Source organism: Mugil cephalus, chromosome 1 (genome assembly GCF_022458985.1).
Source record: "Mugil cephalus isolate CIBA_MC_2020 chromosome 1, CIBA_Mcephalus_1.1, whole genome shotgun sequence".
NCBI classification, from domain to species: domain Eukaryota; kingdom Metazoa; phylum Chordata; class Actinopteri; order Mugiliformes; family Mugilidae; genus Mugil; species Mugil cephalus.
The window spans coordinates 19,771,315-19,792,804 of record NC_061770.1 but is presented as its reverse complement, the minus strand read 5'-3'; the positions used below and the strand labels follow the sequence as shown (position 1 = coordinate 19,792,804).

Below are 21,490 nucleotides of genomic sequence, written 5' to 3'. Positions count from 1 at the left end.
ATTTCACATGCTCTTGCGGTGTGCTATATATAATCTATTTCTATCTCCGTCCCTCCTCCCCCTCCTCCTCCTCCCCATCCACTCTGCCGGGCTCGAGTCTCCTCGCTCTTCACCTGCTCGTCCTCAGCCTTCCATCTCCCCCCATTCCTCTTTTCCAATTTCCTTTCTCCCCCATCTCTCCTTTCCACAGTTACAGCCGCACTGCAGATTGCAGTAAACCCAGAAAATCCTCTTCATCACACAGTGCAAATACCATCTGCACTCGGTTTGCCCTCAGCCCCAATTAACAGCTAGATATATGCCCTGTAGCATCTGGGACAGCATCGGACACTCTGACACATGAGCTGCACAGTTTATACACAAACACGGCATTGCAGGGTGGAATGTCAAGAACCTGGACAGTTGCAAGTCTGAGGGGGTCACATATGCTGCTAAATGATCCAGTTGCACAGCTTGTGAACAGCGTCTGAATGTATGCCGTTCGTGAGTTAGATACAGAAAAACTAGAGTTTAGGAGGAGGAAGTGGGGCCAGGATAGCTTCTCAAAATATCTTAAAAATAATTGTTAGATTTTAAAAGCTGTAGTTTAAGTTTTCTTGCTATGCTTTATTGCCAGACTTTTCAAACATATGAAAACTGTCTTCTTCACGAAGACAGAGGTAGAGAGTTTGGTCTCTAAATGGATTTCATGGGGATTAATTAAAATCAAAGTGACTTCAAGCGGTACAGGTTTATGGATTTTCCTTTTTTTTCTCTTTTTTTTTTTTCCAGTGCTAATGTTCTACTCTTTGCGCAGCAGGCCAGCAAATATGACTCAGTGATCCTTGGTATAAAAGACCTAAAGGCATCTATTATAACTGAGCTAAATGTGGTGTTATTGTGCATGTTTCGGTACACACAGGATCTCATAACTTTAGCCAAGTGTTTTACTTGCCTAATTATAAAGGAGTTTAGAGGCCCACAAAATATGAGGAAATACCAACACCTCGTCTCCACTAATAGAGTCCAAACAAGCTATTCACGTATGGAGCCCCCACAGGACATGATAAGGGGATAAGTACCACGCCTGGCTGGTATAAATATGTATATTTATTAGTTCTCCTGCCTTACTTGCATGGCACCATGTGGAAGAGCCATCGAGTATAAAGATGCAGTAGAAGGCTGTGCAGAACTTACAGCTGGGTTTTCTGGGCTGGGACACATTCTGGGAATATGTGAGAGTTACATTTTAACATAAGATAATATATTGAATATAGAACTTTAACATTAAACATCAGAGAAAGCAGTGGAAATATAGCACAGTATAACAACTTTGGAACATTTTACAAGTTTAAAAAAACACTTCCTTATATACCAATCAGCCACAATATTATGCCCATTGACAGGAGAAGTGAATAACATTTACTATTTTGTGACAGTACAAGATTCTGCTGGGAAACTTTTGGACCTGGCCCACCCCATAGCAATGACACTCCTTGATGGCAGCACACAAAAATGGTTTAGGCACAACTCAAAAAATATATAAAAAAAAATAGCACAAGGTGTTGACCTGGCCTTCAAATTCACTAGATCCCAAACTGGTCAAGTATCCGTGGAATGATCCACAGAGGCCCCTCCACTCAACCCACAGGACCCAAAGCTCCCCAGTAACAACATCCTGTTGCCAGACACCACAAGACACCCTCAGAAGGTCCATGTCCACTCTCTGATGAGTCCAAACTGTTTTGGAGGAACAAGGGAGACCTACACAATGTTAGGAAGGCTGTCATAATGTTATACCTGACCGGTGCATATTAATGCTCTCTGAAGATGGGGCTGCTGATGCAAGCATTCAAACATCAGAGTAACTGTGCAGGTTTACAATGACTTGAAGTCATGATTGTTTGTTTCTGTTTAGTTCCCTGGTTAGATCTGCTTGCAGTTAATCTACAAAGACCAAATAGCTTTGCCTTCACCAGTTCAAGATATGACCTAATCTCACAGGACAAGGGAAAAAAGGCTTGACAACTAAATGCGACAAAACCACCCGCCCTGTGCTTTGTGTGTGGGCAGGTGCCCCCATATGCAATTAGCCAACTGGTAATGACTTGTGACTCTGAGGCGGCAGCAAGAGAGTGAAGGTCTAAGAGCTCAAAGGCGTAAATATAAACGACGTGGCAGGTTTGTTCCCTCATCTAGAATTAAGAACATTAATAATTAAATTGAACAGTAAATGGAAGCAGCCCCGGGGGGCGGGGCTCAGGGCAGCAGAGAAGAGACAACAGCCGGCTGCGGCAGGACAAAGGGCCTAGCACAAAAAAAGACAACAGCACAGCCTTAAAAACATAACCCTGTAATAAGATCCTTACAGCTACATACAACAAAAGGAACACACAAACAAGTTCACATTAAATATGCAAAGCTGAGGCTGCGTGGTATGAAACTATTCATTCGTGCTTGGGAAAGAAAAGAGGTTTTCAAAAGTTGGCAAAAAAAATGTAAAACGCAAGGGCGGCAAGTTGGAAGGTTTGCACTTTGTTAAAACATGTTTGGTGGTATGTCGTATGAGGGTGGTCCAGTGTGTCTAATGGATGAAAACGACCAAAACAACAAGCTCCCCTAACTAAAGACTGCAGCGTCTTTGTGGTCACAGATGCCCAGAGAGACTCCTGGGAGTGTTGACCTTGGCGTTGTTTGCTCTAGCCAGGGCCTTCAAAGACACCAGGCGCAGGCTGTGCCAGCAACTTTACCTCAGTCTCCATGGAGACGGTGTGCTTTTGACTGGGAACTTTCCAGGCTCATTACCAGATGAGGTAGTGGGTTCTACCTCGCTGCCTCGCTCTATTTGCCTCCTCTCCACTCATGGGTTCACAGAAACACAACAGCAAGAGAAAGAGAAAGACAAATGGAGCCAGAAGGAGTGAGCGGAGCTAAAAGACGGGCGACGCAAGACAAAACACTGCCTGATGGAAACTGCACGTCACAGAAGGATTGGGGAGGAGGACAGCAAATGAGAGGGAAAGGGGGGAAGTGAGAAATGAGCATGTAGGGGGATGAAAGGAGGAGGGAGGAAGGTTAACGGACAAGGAGGATGAAGAAGGGGAATGACTGAAGGCGATGTTCCTTAAATGTCATCCATCCACACAGCCTCAGAATGGCCACTGCATTTCTAATGATGTGTTGAATGAAGAGAAGAGGCGGAGTGGACGGCTCAACTCAGGGTCACACTTTCAAAAAACCTATAATTATATTATTTGTATGCACGGCTCATAGAGCGAAGTTTTAAACCTCTCTTTTGGCATGCTACCGCTACTTACAACTCAGATTAAAACGAGTGCTAATGACCTTGCTCTCACACACAGCAGTTGCACAGCCAGTCAAAAGTGTGGACACACTTTCTCATTAAATGAAATGAGAAGACGCGTCCAAACTTTTGACTGGTTGTGTATATTTTCCCCCGCGGAAACCGGCCTGCACTCAAAATCTGCATAACATAAACGAATGTGTTCAGATGCGCGGCAAAAGGCCTTGAGAACAGAAGGAACGCGATGATGACAGAAGGACCGACAGCCTCTTGGTCGCTTACTAAGACCTACTGCACGAAGTGAGTTAGACTAATGGAGCAGAAAATAGAAGAATCATGAGACTCTTATCTCCCTACTAATCACGGTCAGAACCGCAAAAACTAAAGGGAGATAACGTGCAGGAAGAGGAGATGGAGTGAAGGGGAAAGGAGAGCAGAGGAAAGCTCGAGGCCTTCTATAAGCTTCTTCCTTTCAAATCACAACCAAGAACCCCCCTCCCTCCTCATTCTGTTATCAGCATTCCTAAATACTTCCCCATCATTAGCTAGCTGGGCCGTTCACTACTGCTATCGTTCACGACTGCTATCGTTTTCCCCGGCGCCTCTCTATCAGCGATCTGGTCGGACAGCTCCATTAAGCGTGTCCAGGCTTACGGGGCTAACATTCCTTCCCTCGCCGCCCCGTGCCCACCGGTGCTCTGGACTCCGGTTTGGTTTTGATCTATTTCTGGCCCTCTCCGCTGCCTCTCTTCTCATCAGACCTTCCTCATTTCAACCTACAGCTACTGCAGAATCCTAATGAGCGGAGAGAACTACTCACAAGTCTTCTCTCCGCCGTCCGCCCTCAGCTGGGTGCACCATAAGCTGCCATTCAATCCTGCCTTACGTCGACATAAACGCTGTCCACATAAGTACAACCATCAGACATAGAGTACCTACAGTATGATTGTGGGTTCTAACTTTTGTGTAGCTGGCAGAATCTTAAGAGGGGGGAAGGAGATACATATGCTGAGGCATGTGAACCAGCTTTGATAGTGTAATCATGAGGCTGTGATAGCTGTCCTTCTGGACTGGAGGCCAACGCTTAGAAAGTGAGTTTAATCCTAGAGCGCTCTGATCTCAGCCAGCACGGACAAGCCCCCAACGGCCTCCAAGACTCTGGCAAGGTTGAGCCAGACTGGAGCTATTTTTTCATGGCGACTTGGCACTTGTTTTCTTAATTTTAATTTGTGTGTTTTATTTTAAAATTGCATTTTAATTCATGTCATGTTGGACCTGATTCCTTGTTCAAATACTTTTTTTCATAAATATTTATGGGGCATAAATTGTTAAACTATAGTATCCGGTGTGGTGTAGCAGCAAGAATATCACTGGAGAGAAAAATGTTTTATGTATTGTTAATACCTTCAGGAGAGGAAAATGGGACATCTAGCATATGTACATTATTCCCATTGCATGGCTACCATTCAGTATTCTCTTTCATAGCCCAGGGCCATTTCTTGCTTAAACTGCATATATTACCTGCTCACAGAACGGCTCCATATCTCTCAAGTGACCTACAGGTGGAAAGGCTGCAGGTGGAACTCAGCACTGACATGTTCACCGATCAGGCATAACATTACGACCACCTGGCTAATATTGTGTAGGTCTCCCCTGTGCCTCAAAAACAGTTGTGACTTATCAGAGAATGGACATGGGCCTCCTTGGGGTGTCCTGTGATGTCCCGCAATAAAATGTTGTTAGTGGAGGTCTTTGGGTCCTATGGATGGAGGGGAGGGGCAGATACACAAATATGTGTGAAGGATCCCAGTCGTCCAGGTCATGGTAAATCCAAAAAGTGTTTAAAAAAGCATCCTAGCAGGTTCTTCAGTTCTAAGGGATTCCCACAGATACTTAATCATTTTGGGATCTAGTGAATTCGGAGTCCAGGTCAAAACCTTGTGATGTTTTTCATGTTTTTTTAGTTGTTTCTAAACAGTTTTTGCAAGTTTGCCCGTGTCAGGCTGCATCCTTCTGGGAATGGCTGCTAACATCAAGGGGTGTCATTGCTATGGGGTGGGGGTGCTTGTTCTGGTCTAGGTGGGTGGTACATGTCTAAGTAATAGCCACACGGGATGCCAGGTCCAAAAGTTTCCCAGTGGAACATTGCGTCATCACAAGATGGTAGATGTTAGTTACTTCTCCTTTCAGTTGTTTTAATGTTGTGGCTGATCTGGAAAAACTAAGATTATAGTTGTGACCAAATTAAAGCCCTATTCGCACGGGATTAGTTTTACCTGATGATGTCCTGTGATTCAAATATTAGCATCATGCATCATGCTTCATGTGGCGTATTCACATAAAAACAAACTGGGTGTTTTACTCTAATTTACGTTCCGTTGTTATGGCTCTGCTACTTTCCTCCTCAAACCACTGTGTCAGAGACAGTTTTAACTACTCTGCAAATTATATTGGACGATAAAAATATATTTTTGATGTTATTTATCCCGGGGAAGAGATTACCAACATCTTTGTTGATAAACACATTAATGATTTCATCCATCCAAATAGATAAATAGTTCAGCGACATCTCGACTTTGCACTCTAACATCTGTCCAAAATTATAGCACATCCTTCATAATTCTTAAGTGACAAGAGGCAGAACACAGCCACAAATCAAACTAAAGTTTCAAAAAAGTAGAAATTCACCCCTAAATAACAGAGTCAATGTGAGAGAGAGTCTCTGTCAATATGCAGTGGATTAGTATTATCAGAGGACCTCTGTGTTTGAGTAGGTAGGTAATTTGCGTTGTAATTTTTACTTTACAAATCATGGACATGGACGGTTCACATGATCACAGACGACCTCTGTGATTATTACAAATTACCGGTGGCCTGCAGGTAAAACTAGTCCCGTGCGAATGGGGCTTAACACCTGAGACAGAATACAAACACATCTTGAGATTTGATATCTAGGTCCAAATAAACACTCAACAAAACTAATGTAGCACGACATACGGTTTGTCCAGCGCTTTAGTCATCTTATTTATCTTCATGAACACAACTGTAAAAACATTTAAAAACTATTTTACTTAAAATCCTGATAATGTGTAATTCTTAAAACCACACTTCATTCACAGTGTGTGCAGAAAGCGTACTGAATAGCAACAGCTCTTAGAGGCCCACAATCGATGAATCAATGATACATTTTGGCATCAGCGTATAGAACATAAGCCTGGGAATAGTTCTCCGGCACTCCAGGCAGCAGAGCAATATCTGAGCGCTAAGCCAATTGTAAGTCAATTTTGTGGATGGAGACAGACGCTGCAGAGGGTGGCACGTCATTCCTGACAAAGATCGATTGTCCATCACGTAATAGGCTTTATTCCTCCTCGCGAGCCTTTTACCCATCACCAACAGCTGCCCGCTCAACCCCATTACTCACGTAAGATATGCAAAGAGACAATATTGATCTGCAGAGTTATGGGACATTATAAGGTTCAGGGTTCTTGGCAAATCCATCAGGGAATGTTGGCGCATCCAAATAAAGTTTGTGTTAAGGGTGTGATTACTGACCATGTAATACATACAGACGCTGTGCAGTGATCTGGAGGATTTAAAATCTAATATAAGCAGCTTATTGCTTTGGATTGGCATACACGCAGACATCAATCTCAAGGATATTTTTTACGATAACAAGATATAGACATAGACATAGAGATGTTTATCCCCAACATGGCACCGTGCGCCGTCCGACTCTACTACTTTATTATGACAACTGTTTTGTTTTTCGGTGGGGGATTACAGGTCCAGCGGCAGAATATAATATCCATCAAAGTATTAGCACAGCAGTTAAAAACTCCAAACTAAACCTTGCATGATGAAAAATCCCTGTTGCACTAACCTCACATTGAACCATAACACAACATTGCACAACACAACACATAGCAGCCGCTGCTCAACAGAAGTAAGATAGGATATTCAGTGGGGGTGTAAACATAAAATGCTGTGAGACACGGCACTCCTCTGCAACCACTCAGAAATTAGCTCACATAGAAGAAGAATTCAGCTTTTGCTTTTTCACTGCATATATCTATAGCTAAAGCACCATTCCCTTGGGATTAGCATTGCCTGGGGACATCGTGTGATTTAGAAACTACCCACTTGCGTCTGTGTTTAGTGTGGAGCATTCTCAAATATACTGACATTATCCCTGGTTGTGTTTCTACTCTAAACAACTTAACTCTTCATATAGGGCACTCCTTGAAATATCTCATGGAAACTCTAAATTTCACCCCAAGAGTTTTACTGTTGGGCATCAGAAGATTTTCTTCTTTTTTTTTTTTACTTTTGTAGACATGACATTTTTCAATGATTTCCATTTACATGTAGAAAAGCATATATGGTTCCTTGCCCTTAATTCAGGGGTATTGAACGTTTTTCAGGCCATGGAACCCAAAAACTGATGGAGAGGTTAATTAGGGACCCCCTACCTACCACATGTGTTGTATATTAAACTTGGTCAAGTGCTGTTTAGAAATATACATTATTATTATCATTTTGTATTCAATATTAAGCTATCCCTTATCCCTTTACTAAAATATGTTGGACTCATGTTAATGTGAAGTTAAATATATATTTATATATGAATGTCTAATAAACCAGATATTTTGCAAACATTGAACCTTCCCATTTTTGTTCTTCTGATGGTTTTGAGCTTGGTTGTTTTATTCCCCTGTGAATAGGTCTTCATGCCATGCAGTGATGTCTTGGCTTTTTTACCCAAAACTCCGCCAAACCTCCCCCAACATGCCATTTTTGCTTTTTGGTTTCTGCATGGATCAAATAAATTAAATACTAAGTGTTGAGATGAGCTGACGTAGGTAGATTTTGATGCGTGTTTCACTCCGATTCCCATCCAAGGTACGCTAACCAGCCTCTCAAAACAGCTTCATGCTTACACATGAGAGTAGCCCACATCTCATGAGAAAGCAAGGGTTACCGCGTTGACAAAAATGAGGAGTACTTGAACTTTTTTTGTACAGTGAATTGGTACAGTATCAAGACTAATGTGTCTGACACAATAGAGACTGAGTAGCAGCACAATAGCCCAGTAGGTTACTGTATTTCTTTTTTTATCTTTTCACATTATCCATGAATCGCTTCAACATTGGCATCAACCTCCTTTCAAGGTAATGGCCTTGTAGGTTCTGACAGTGAATCGCTGTAGCATTGTGCTTTATGGTCTGTACCAGAAATCAATTCTGTGTACACAGCCAGGCACATCAATTAATGACCAAAGAGAATCCCAACACATGGGTCACTCAGTGCACCAAACAAGCACAACACCCCAGAGGCTCAGTGTGTGCGAGAGTGTGTGGCGGTGGGCCTTCAGGCAAGGAACAATGAACCTTGCAGAAGGACCTTAATCCACCAACTATATTAAAGTTCAAAAAGTTAACCAGCTTGAAGTCTGGCTCCCCACTGAGCCAATAATATGCATCTCCTCACTGAATCTGAATCCTCTGAACCTCTCCATTAGTTGGCACCATTTCCTATTGGCATTTTAAACTGCAGGCAGAACATTATGACCTAATATTATGGTCTCTCTTGTGCCTCCGAATCAGTTGTGACCCATCACAGAATGGACATGGGTCTTCGAGGGTATCCCACAGATACTTTAGCAGTTTTGGGATTTAGTGAATTTGGAGGCCAGGTGCTGTTTTTCATGTTGTTTTTTACTTCTACCGAAACTGTGGGGGGTGACTGGTCTGGACTAGGTGGGTGGTACATATCTAAGTAACATCCACAGAAATACCAGGTCTGAAAGTTTCCCAGCAGAACATTGTATTATCAGAAGAAGGTCTGACTTGTCTGACTTTAACGGCCAAATGAATTTTACAGCAAGTAAGTAAGAAAGTCTCTTCCAACGTGTCTCACGGAGGCAGAGGCTCCTCTTGATATTGACGACAACCCTTCGTTTACAGCGTATTCGTCTCAAACAAGAGGCTGATAGAAAGAAATATGTTTCCCTCACGTATCTGCAAGCTACCAGCTGTCAAACCAACAGCTCCTCATTCTGGAGGATTAAGGCCCAAAAGGAGGAGCAACTGACACAGGCGGGGGAAGCGAAAATCTCCCTCTCTCGACTTCCTTTTGAACTCTGGATGAACTCTCCTTGTTTGGATGGGAGATGCGGGACAGAACTTCTTCACTCAAAGGAGACGGGGTGTCACCGTAGTCTGACGGAGCAGCTGGCAGTACCTGGCTCTTTGTCATGTCTCAGGTAAGAGCCGGCTTCCAAAATACAAACAGGACATGCCACGGCGATTTAAAGCTTTTTTATTATTTTCTTTTAGCTAAAGGCGTTTTCATTGCTTGTTGCTGAAGTAAGTAATTTACTGCCATTTGGATGTCTGCAAACACGGGGATGCAGCATTAGCGGGTCAGGTAAAGGACAGAAGCATTTTGGCTGCACAAAAAAAGGCACTGAGCGAGGTAGAAATTTTAAAGCAGAAATGCGTCACACATATCTTGTGCAGAGGCAAAATATCACTACGAAAAATCAGAACTTTTCTAAACATTAGATCATTTGTTTGAATAGAAGGGCGTTGCAACACACTAGCAGGAGCATCTTCCTCCTCCATCTATTTTATGGGAAAATGGGAAAAATAAGGGGTTTGTTTACAAGGATATGAGCCAGAATGCCAGAATTATTATTATTGTTGTTGCTGTTGTTATTATTATTATTATCCAAGCTTACATAGTGCGCTATGACGGCTTCCAGGCCTCGAGACCTCCTAATTAGTCCGTGGGGAGTGGTTCCTTGGTATCAAAGGCTGAGACTTGGATTGATGAGATTGCTAACTTGTATCTGCAGGTGTCTGAGGAGCCTCTCTCTCTCTTTGTGTAAAATCAACATAACCTACTGTACATACATACTGCCACAGGCTTGCCAACCAGTTAGCAAATCAAACCTGAAGTTAGTTTACCTTAGCAATCGCTACCGTACATGCACCTTTTTTCCATTTTGAATCCCTGTCGTCACAACAAGATGTTTTCATGAAATGAACATTAACGAGACTGCCTTAGCTTTAAGAGGGAGCCACTATTACTGCATCTCGCTTTTAGCCTTAACCCAGCACACAAAAGCTGAAAGAGAAAAGGTCAGCAGCGGCTTTCTCATCTCACAAAAAAAGGCTCGGGAGCATTTCATCAACACTGACTCTTCTGCTCCTTTTTCTACTGTCTAAGGCAGTCCTTTGTAGCTTCCTGTTGATAAAGACTCAATAGTCCTTAAACAGGCATGGTGACCCATTGAACAATTTCTATCGACTGCGTGAGGACATCACATCCTGACACTGGAGGTCGTGCAGTCTAGGAGAAGGGGTCACGTGGGCTCAATAGGAGTCAAGCGGCACCTTCGGATGCATCGACCCTAAACTAACACCTTTGCTTGCCGAGTCTTTGGGTGCGTTCGCTTGCCTGCGTGCCTCTCAAACAAGCGATTCAGGCGGTAAATTCTGTGGCGCATCGCAGGGAGACTGCAGATGACTTTGAACACATCATCCAATAATGCGTATTATCTTCTCTACATGATGAAAGCTGCACTACAGGAAGCTACGGATCAATAAAACGAAGCGGAATGAGCCAAATGCAGACTCAACAGGTGAGCGAACCTTCTTGTTTCGTGTTTTCTGACCAGCCGGTGAACTCATTTTAATGAACTAATCTTCACCTGCGATAGAATTATTTTAAGCTGACGGAAGCCTTGACAGCTGAGGATGAACATATCAGGTTGTTTCCTACTCTTCTGAGGGGGAAAACGACTGTGATTGTGAATCTGTAATTGCTTGAGTTTAGTGTAAATGAGCAATTTCAGCTAGCTACTGAGCGTCTGACATGATGGTACACACACAATGCACACCTGCGTTTCCTTTGACAGTCAGCCATCTGTTTAAAGTTCAGTTCATCGCTTTTTTGTCTGGTGTCACAGTGTGACGAGTTTACAAAGGAACCGAGAGTGATCATTGTAAGTCACAATAACATGTGCATGAGGGAGCTTAGCTTGAGATCCCTTGCATTCATTCATTAATTCATCTCCTTTGGAAACATGTTCTTAAAGTCAATATATAATGATATCTTCATGCGTGAAAGGATTTTTTTGTTATATATACACAACACAGTAGCTGCATACAATTTAAGCAATTCAATAGTTTTTAATTTTTCTTTGACAGTGTAATTTCTAAGAAACAGTAAACACATCCACCACCTTCAGCCACTGTTTAATTGCTAAACAGAGCAGCTAACCTGAAGCTAATCCATCAGCAGAAATATGACATTCAAGTCATTTTTCATACCGCAAAGAGAAAAAGAACAAAACCACGTGGGTCCTGAAACGTAAGGAAATGATACCAATTGGGCTATCAATGAAAAATATTCCAAATCAGGCATTGTGCACCGATAAAAACAGCGCTTTAGGCAGTTTAGCCCAGTTATAGAAGGCAAAGTCCTCATGTACACACACACCCTCAAAGGCATCCTTTTCTGGCATTGTGTATTATACATCTGTCTGTTTATGTACCTAAGTAATGCTTCCCCTCCTTCAGCATGAGGCCAGAGCTGTGATGACACACACATCTGCTCTGCACCACCCCTCACCCCCCTCCCACTCTCCAACCCTTCTCCATCCACCGTGCCAGTCCTCCTCATATGTCAACCTCACACTGGCACTGCCCTTCCTATCCACTGGAGACTTTATCCAATTTGTCATAGCTGGCATACGCAAAACCCAAGATGCCTCCCCCTCCCATCAAGCAGCGCCGAGACGGCCCCGTCTGTGCCAGCGGGGCTTTACGATGCCCGATGGCGGGGGCCCCACCTGCCGTCACTCCGCCGCCCAGGCCTGGCCAGTCTGCCTCTCCAGCCCAGCGTGCACCAGCTGGCCGGACAGCCTGCATGCTGATAGATGGACAATTGGAAGCTGGATCAACGCTCAACGTTCTCAATAGCCAGACCTGGCTAAGTGACGAGAACAAACGCAGAAACAGAATTGTGCATGAGTGTGCCGACTGTTAATATGATAATTAGAGCAGAGTGAGAGGTAAGATAAACAGAAATAAATAGCGAATCGTTTTTATAATTGTGTATTTTGCTCCACGGCAAACGAATAAAACATTGCACGTTGGTATTTGCCCAGCATAAACATGTCAAACCTATCAACCTCATCATGTGTAAACTTGAGCTATTAGACAAGATAATAAACAGCATATCCTCTGTACTCCCCTCTAGGTTATGCAGCCACAAGGATAGTTTGCAGATGATTACATCTTGCGTTGCATAGCAATAAAGACGATGATGCAATGTGTCTGCACCCGTGACCTCTGTGACAGCTCACAGCTGCACATTTGCTTTGAGTGCTCGATGTGATCACACAGCCAAAGAAAGAAGAGTTGCATAAAACTAAAAGAAACAACAGACAACTAAAGTGTCACTTAGTATGCTTCAGTATGTTTTGTTGTTTTTTTTGACTCGACACCAGCAACAAGATTCAAGGACTCCCTCCCAAGCAGCATGTCAAGTACAAAATACGGGAGGTGGACGGGAGTGTTTAATACGCAAATAGCTACCTCAGTGTCAGCTGTGCATGAGTGCCTCCACACTCCCACTAACCCTTGTCTGTAAACACTGGACGTCATTGGTCCAGCTCAAGAACACAGCATCCAGTGCCCTTTTCCAAGAGCGATGGAGCAATTTCAAGGTAACTCTCGGAAAACGCCTCCGCGGGCTCCCCTGACTGGTCCTTCTGAGCCAGTGGAAGCCGTTTGACACATGAGTGGAGGACTTTACCGAATCACTGGCCAGAGATCCTCCTCTATTTGTCAGCTCGTAATCAGCTGCAGTGGGATGTGCGCAAAGTAAAGTCTGACCCAAGATCAGCACATACATTCGAAAAGGCTGTGAGGCAGAGCAGTGCCTCTGCAGAGCTCTGCGGTAATTCTATTCTACTGAACCTGGACCCAAAAATACACTTTTCACTGTGGATTGCACACAATATGGAACCGGTTGAAAAATTAACAGTTTAACCCCTCACAGAAGTAGAACGAAACAAGATGAACATTTGAATGTAGTTAAACATTCTGAATATTTATTTATTGCTGTGGGTTTGTGAGGTCTCACGGAAATAATAAGTCACATTAAGTCTAACAATCAAATTAAAGCCTTTTCTCCACTCGGTGCCGCAGCTTTTTTCGAAAGGACCACGCACAATGCACCACATCGATCTCACAGAAATGGAGCACGGAGGGCAGAAATCACCATTTAAATGCTGTTACTTCCAGAAACACAAGCCACACAGAGGCAGTTTTATGTCATCAGCGCTGCTGCATCATGGTGAATAATTGCTGACAAAAATCTCAGGGAAGTCCCGCAGCGGACACTCCCCTTTCCTCCCTCAGTCCTCGTCACATCACATCATTCAAAAACCACTGGGGGGGGTCTCCATGCCTGGCGAGCACGCACTCTCCTCATCTCAGCCTATTAGGAGCCATTCTCCAGGGCTACAGAGCAGACCTATCAGCTTCTACCATGCAGATTTCTACACCAGAGTCCCATCCAGTGTAATTGCTCTATAGCCTTGCAAGCACGTTATTTATTTATTTTTATTTTTCTCACACAAGATCACTTCAGCAGTGGCAATGATACACTTCCGTATGATTCTCACACGCGCGATCTAGAGGAAACTTTTTTTTGAGCGGGGCCCCGTGGCAGACCTAAGAAATGAAGGCCGTCTAGAGACTAATGAGGGACTGTAGTGGATGGAGTATAAAAACAATGATGCCCACCGCCCACTAATGAAGCGCTTCCATCAATTTAATGAGAGTTTTAATCATAGTTCACAACAGTCTATCCGCATGGTGCATCATTTGCACTGGCTCATCACCCTCGCGGAGACACAGAATATTCAAAAGTCCTTTTGCAAACGGGGACAAAGTGACATCCACATTGCACTTTTCCCTCTCTCTCACCCTCTGCCTCTACAGCACCTCACGGCATCTGAATATGTGCAGTGTCACCGATCTCAGAGCGCACTCATTCCAGCCATCTGCCGGCGCGTGTGAGAGTTTGTGCTGGCGTTACTTTTCGGGGAAAAAAAAAAGAAAGAAAAAAACACAGGCTGAAGGACAGAGGGCAGCAGAAATTTACATACATCAAATATATATTACAGGCCTGACCTGGCCAATGGCAACGAAGGACATCAAATTATCTATTCAAGCAAAGAATATCTTTGTAAAGCGATGGGTGGATGAGTTCATTAGTTTGAGGGCTGTGAGGGCAAACAAAACCAATGCCAGTGTGTCAGAGTGTGCTGGTACCTTGTGATTGTGTGGAAAATAACTTCTAACAAGGCCACAGTGAGGTGTGTGTAAGTCTGCGTGGCACACACCAAGAATGTGGTTAGTGCCCACGTAAGAGACAGCAGATGATATACTTTAAATGCATACTACATAGTAGTCAGTCTAATAACAAGGTCTTCTCACTCAGCTGATGAATTACATGTATATGCAAATGAATGACCTTTAAGCATATGGCTGCACGCTAACATCACTCATCATTAACATGCTTTATATGCAAGTAATTGCTACCTTCAACCACATGTTCAGGTTCCAGCCTTATTAATTATACCAGCCTGGGTCATTCCATTTAAAACAACCTCCAGTGGGCGGCGATTCCTTACAAACTCGGGATTCATTAGCAAAGTTACCACACCTGATGCCACGAGAGGAGCTAAACGACGTTTGCCGAAGGCATGTGTGGCGCATCCAATTTTTTGCTGCACTTTTGCGGTCCGCTCTGATGACTAACCATCTGTTGGGTAACTTTGAGAAATAAATGACTATAAAACGTGCCGTAAACATGAAACCTGAGGAGGACTATAATTTTTATTTTTTTTCCGCTCACACAAGTCATTAAGTTTCACATCACCGTAGATAGAGAGGGATTCAGAAGGCAGCCCCGTCGACAAAAGCGCTAATGAGATTTGGTGCCGTTTTTAGAGTTCAGTAGTAATTCACTGCAGCCTTTTACGACTGCGTTATCATGTCAGAGCTTTCCTCTTTATGTTTCATTGTTTTTCAGTCCCCCCAGCTGGCTTTGTGGGAAGAATGCTTCCTTGATGGACAGCTGCCTCACACCTATCACTCCTCATCAAATCAATCAAAGGTCATGAAACGGTATGAAGGTAATGCCATGTTGCAAAATGTTAAGATTTACAGATTTTCTGTAGAGACAAAAAAAGCAAAAAAAGGGAGTTCATGGAATAACCTGGAAATTCTACAATCTAGTTTCGCTGAGTGTTTATTCCGGGCTGGATATCAAACCACAAGATGTGTTTGTATCCCTATCCCAGCTCTTAATTTGGTCACAAATGTAATATTAGTTTTTCCAGATTGACCACACCATTAAAACCACTGACAGGAGAAGTAAATAACATTGACCATCTTGTGACAATTTAATGTTCTGCTGGGAAACTTTTGGACCTGGCATTCATGTGGATGTTACCTAGAAATGTACCACCCACCGCCTCCTAATTCACTAGATCCTAAACTGGTTCAGCATCTGTGGGGTGCACTGGAACAAGCCTGATCCACGGATTAAAAAGTCGTTTCAAGCACTAAGATCATACCATTAACTAGAAGGGCCCCCTTTGCATACATTACTCTACCGTGGTAGACGGCTGGACATCAATGTAAAAGCCTATTGGCATATTTAAACAGCGGAGACAAAGAACTGTCCAAAAGAAGAAAAACTGTAGTGTCTGCCCGGGACAGATCATTTGCATTTTAAAGACTTGGAATTTAAGCATGTGCGCAGTTAAGGACGGTGATAAATATAGACTGGGGTGACATATCAAAAGCATTAAGCACTGACTTGATGAACAGATGTGATGTGCAGCATGCGCTAAATGTATTCAGCGTTGTACAGACATTTGAATGCTATAGCAGGAATTAGGGGTGCCTGTCACATCGCAAGCACGTGTGCGTGCCACATGCAAGAGGAACACAAAACGTCCAAGATCTTCTTCTTCTTCTCCTTGATGCCGCTGAAGCATTTACTGAGCGAGTAGTGTCTCTCCGCCACACTGATGTTAACGCTGTAGACAGAATGACAGGAGCCCCGCTGAGCATCAAACGATCCGCACTCGCGCATAAAAATTGTAATCGCAGGCCAACGCCGCTTCGCTGAAATGCCGCGTTAGCGTAGAGAGCCTCACACATAACGCCAGGGAAGTAAGGAACAGAGAGTAAAACATAGGGGCAGTAGATATGTTTGTGGCAGTTTCTGAACCGCCCGGTGCACACGTCAAAATACTGCATCAGCTGGAGTCTGCACGAGGGACCAGTCTGAGAGGAGGCTGGGCCGTTCCACTTCCTGCCATCGTCTGGTATATTTAAGTTTAAATATCAATTAAACCCAATTATTAAATGCCCAATACCACCCGTCTGCTATTCATTCATTCCACATCCACTGTAGCCATGCTGGTTAATAGCATTAGAAGCGCGCACAGCCTTCTTATGTCTCTTCACCTCTAAAGGAGTGACTTCTTTTTAAGCAAACAGCCTCCTGATTTTCTTAATCCGGTTTAATGTCAACAGACAAGGAGGCTTTCTGTGAACAGAATGATAGAACACCACTGAACTGTGGTCTCAGTGGCATTTCAACGTGCAGAGTCGGTGTGTGCATTTACGGTGTGACAGAGACGGCAAATCCTCTACTCTAAATGATTTAATAGGCCTACCTCATTCCTGATCTCCTGGCTAACCCTGCCTGGGAGATTACCATATGTTGTGTTTTTTAATTATCATGCATGGATAAAATCTGTGATTAACTCTGGTGATAACGCTGACATCCTTTAAAACTTTTTTGATGAAAGAACCGCATTGCTTTTTTGTAAGTGCTTGACCAGGTACAGGAATGGATAAGTCATTAAGTGCAATATGACTGTAGCCTGGACGCCATTCTGAAGCCTCGCACCCACAAAAATAGGAAAGCTGATCTGGAGTTGCTCTGTTGGGAGCTGGTTACGACCTCACAAAGATCTGCCAGGCCAATGAAATCACGGAGTTTCAACAAAATGACTGACTGGTTGTATGATTATCCTGTTGCATGCAGATTTTTCTATCCGGTGAAAAAGCCACCATAACCCATATCCTGATAAGACTTAAGTCTGACTACGCCAGGCTAATATGACTTGATCTTTGATATCCGTGATAGGTAATCTACTAAGCAGGGATGTCTCGATCAGTATCGCGGCCAATCCAGGTACTTTTATAAGGACTGGATTGGGATCTTTTGCAGATTGTATTTGAGTCAAAACCTCGTCTTCTTCTGTTTTAATGCAGTTGGCTAGCACTGACAAAAAAACTTACAAAAAATTACCTGACTAAACATTTATGCTGTTTGCAAGCACTTTACTCTAGAAAATTAAGTCAGACAGCAATTTATTAGTAAGGCAGTGGTAGGATCATTCAATGCTACCAATTTGAAGAGTCACAACACTGAATACATGGAGTACATTCAGACAAACGCTGCACTCAAACAACAACACTAAACACTTCCTCAAGCGCCAAGACAAAAAACATTACAGAGAAGGTTACAGAGTTTATGGAATTGGATGACCACGACTCTACACTAAATTTGACATCACTATTTAATGGACTTTAACTGGTCACACCACACAAACATGACCTATGCGAGTACTGCTAAGAGAAGAAAAGCCTTCATGAATCTCCTACAAAGCAAATTTACTTAATATCATATTTGGGACTCAGATCGACCCATATTCAATATTAAATCCTAAGTATCGGATCAGGTGACTTGATTGGGACATCTGGGTATGGAGGATTACTGTTGTGGACATTTGAACACTATATATATTAGGTCAAATTTGGGGTCCTTTGGGTTGAGGGGGGTTGCCTTTGTGGATCAGGCTTGTTCCAGTGCAGATACTTGATCAGTTTGGGATCTAGTGTAGGCCAATTTGGAGGCCAGGTCAACACCTTGTGCCCTTTTTCATGTTTTCCGAGTTGTTCCTTAACCATTTTTGTGTGTACTCGGGTCAGGCTGCATCCTGCTGGGGATGGCTACTGCCATCAAGGAGTGTCAGCGCCATGGTGCATGTCTAAGTTTCCCAGCACGGTCAATGCCATTCACGTCTCCTGTCAGTGGTTTTAATGTTATGGCTGATGTGGAGTGACTACTTTGTATTTTTGCTGATGTTTGCACCAGAAGAGTGATCAACTCAACCTCAGCGGATGTATAGTGTTTAGTTATACGACAGATAGAATTTCACCTGTATGTGCCCCCGTGAAAAGGTCTGTGAAAAGCTCTTACACTGAAAAGCTCCTTGAGCGCTACGAGCATTACTGAACACTTTATAAAAGGTAAAATGGAAAAACTTCTTAAATAATACCTCTAGCTAAAGGTCAGCATGGAGAAATGTGGCAGAAGAAGAAGAAGAAGTAGAGTGGGCTTTTCATTCAGCCGGCCAATTCATAAAGTGGAGCCTGATGTGACATTCTCTCCCAAACACAAAGAGAAAATGAGAATGGTCTGAATCGGGGGCCACATGCAGCCACAAGTTTCACTTTTTTTTTTTTCAGCTGCTCAGTATTTTTCTAAATGATCAACCATACAACAACACGGCACAGCTCATAAATACAGTCCAAGAAGATACTAGTGAACTCTGAGGACAGACAAGATGTGAGATGGTTTGAGGGAGACCTGGAGGCTAAATATTGCGTCCCTGTGTGTTTTAGAAACACTTGTGAGTCCATAATTCTCCATAGGGCACCAGAAAAAAAGATAGCACGTCAAGAACTCCCACTTATTCATAAATTGGCGCTCGCTAGGATGAATGCAGCATGCAAATGTAAACCCCCAGGCAGTAGAAATGCAATTAAGGTAAGCTAGCCCACTAGCAAGGTTAGCGCTGCTGGCAGTCGAGTGCCAGATAGCACCCCCAGCACAACTTCCCTCAGGAATCCCACTCTGCCGGCTGTGCAATGAACCAGCGACCCTTACCACACACCTCCCTTCCCCAACACAGTCACTGGTGATAAATTACCTAATCCCCCCCTGTCCCCAACCATTTCTATTATACACCCCGGGCTTGTAAAGAACAGCCAGGAGGAGAGAAAAGGGGGGGATTGAGAACAAACAGCGAGAAGTGGGTGTGAATTGAGAAAAAGAGACAGATACACAATGACAGTGGGAAGACATACAAACAACCAAACAACAGCAAGAACCGGCATCCACACTCTTCACTATATATATGATAAGAAAAATTTGTGCTCGTCGTCTTTGATGCTGAAAAAGGGGGTCACTCAGAACCACTTAGCGGCGTATTTTCGGATAATTGTGCCTGACAAATTCCATCCGGAGAGATCCCTCCAGATACGTGTCAGCCTCTGAAAGTGTATCATTTCTGAAACCCTGCACATATCATCGCGATGGACCCGTCAAGCCTCCGTCTGCGCTCTTTAATGTGAGTTTTATGAATGTTCCCAAAGATGAATGTGATTCCTCTGCTGAACATCAACATATCAGGCATCGTTTCAGCAGCGGCGCCAAGGAGCACCAACGAGGGACAATGACATCAGCGCTCAAACCCTCCCAGAGGAATGCTCGCCCTGGCACACATACTGCTATGGAAACTGGAATGCGAGCGTGCATCAGGGTTTGAGGGATAACGCAAGGTACATACACACAAGGAGAGAGAAATCACAAGAAAAAAAAAGAAAAGGTCAGGACTCTAAAAATGGTGCTTGCACATGACCAGATTGTTCCTGATGAGATGAGCCTGTTCACATTTTCCTCTGCTAAAAGAAAAAAACAACAAAAAATAAATAACACAGCTGAGGTCAGGTCCTCGGGTCAGCTGAGGATTAAATGACTCACTGTCATTGTTAAGTTAGCCGACAGTGAGGAAATATACAGCAGGTCTGTTACTGAGCTTGATCTCGGAAGTATCTAAGGGAAGATGTTGTTTCACAGGCGAGTGCTGCCAAGCCGAGATGGAACACATCCTATCAGACGGCTGGCTCACTGTACAAACTGAGTGCTATGGAAACGGCGAGAATGCAAGACTATGCGTGTGCCAGGAGTTGAAAGGACATGGGCACGCGTACCCACGCATGCTCCTGCAGCCAACCACGCGTATGCATGTGCAAATAAACGAAAACTTCCATCTGCTACCTATCTGCATGTCAAACTGAATATGGAAAAGTTGGGAAAGGGCAAGCGAAGCAGCTGCACACGCACGGGCAGAAGCCAGCGGACTACGAACTGGGCAGCCGTTCAAATGGCTCTCGGTAACAGTAACCCACAGCAACCCTTTAAAACCAGCCCCCTTTCCCTTCCTCCTCGAGAGACACAGATCCATTGCCCAGTTAAGGGAGAAGCAAATGAACTAGCACACAGAGTGCCTGGGAGTCAAAAGAGGCTGTAACTTTACCCACTGTGCCCTTACTGAAGTGCAGCTCTCCCCCCCCCTCTCTCTCTCTTAAAGGTTCAGGAGGTTAATTATTCAACACGAGAGGGGATCAGTGGGAGAACTGAGAGTGGACACAAGTCAGCAGAGACCCCGTACCTCTTTTGTTCAATTCATTCACCCACTCGCTGACTTTCAAATGCCCACTTATTCTCATCAACTGAAGTATGAGTGGGGGCTTTTCAGGCTCACTCTTGCACTCTCGGACACTAACGCAACACCACACTGCACAAAGATACTCATCTACAGCGCACTCCACATGTTTCGCAGCACACAGTTATTAGTGTCACTCCTCCCTTACCGTTGTGGTTGTGCTGCAGGGTCTCGAGCACGCCGCCGGAGGAGTCCGTTGCTCCCAGCTCAGCCAGTCTGCGGCTAGTGGCGCTCAGCTCCGACCGCAGGTTGGTCACCTCCTGGCTGGCCGACTGAATGGCCCCATCGATGCGCTGGGCCAGCTGCTTGTTGTCATCCATCATTTTCAGGATTTTTGCCTGAGGAAGAGAGGGGATCCCAGACAAGGTGTCATGCTGACAAGTTGACCATTTCCCGCGTAGGAAGGTGTCCCCAGATAAATTCCCCTTCTTTTCTTTTCCCTCTTCCTGACTGTTTTTTTTTTTCTTTTTTTTTGGGTGAGAAAGTTAAATCCTCAAAGCAGTTTGTCCTTTTCCCTCAAAGAG

At 43.9% G+C, this 21,490-nt stretch overlaps 1 protein-coding gene across 4 annotated transcripts in view; it reads right to left on the bottom strand.

Moving 5' to 3' along the window:
* kazna (kazrin, periplakin interacting protein a) overlaps nt 1–21,490 on the bottom strand; it is a 194,660-nt gene that overhangs the window by 104,704 nt on the left and 68,466 nt on the right. For all 4 annotated transcript variants that reach the window (XM_047589698.1, XM_047589691.1, XM_047589707.1 and 1 more), the window contains exon 3: nt 21,115–21,304. In XM_047589698.1, the coding sequence (XP_047445654.1) occupies nt 21,115–21,304 (190 nt within the window). The remainder of the gene's footprint in view (nt 1–21,114; nt 21,305–21,490) is intronic.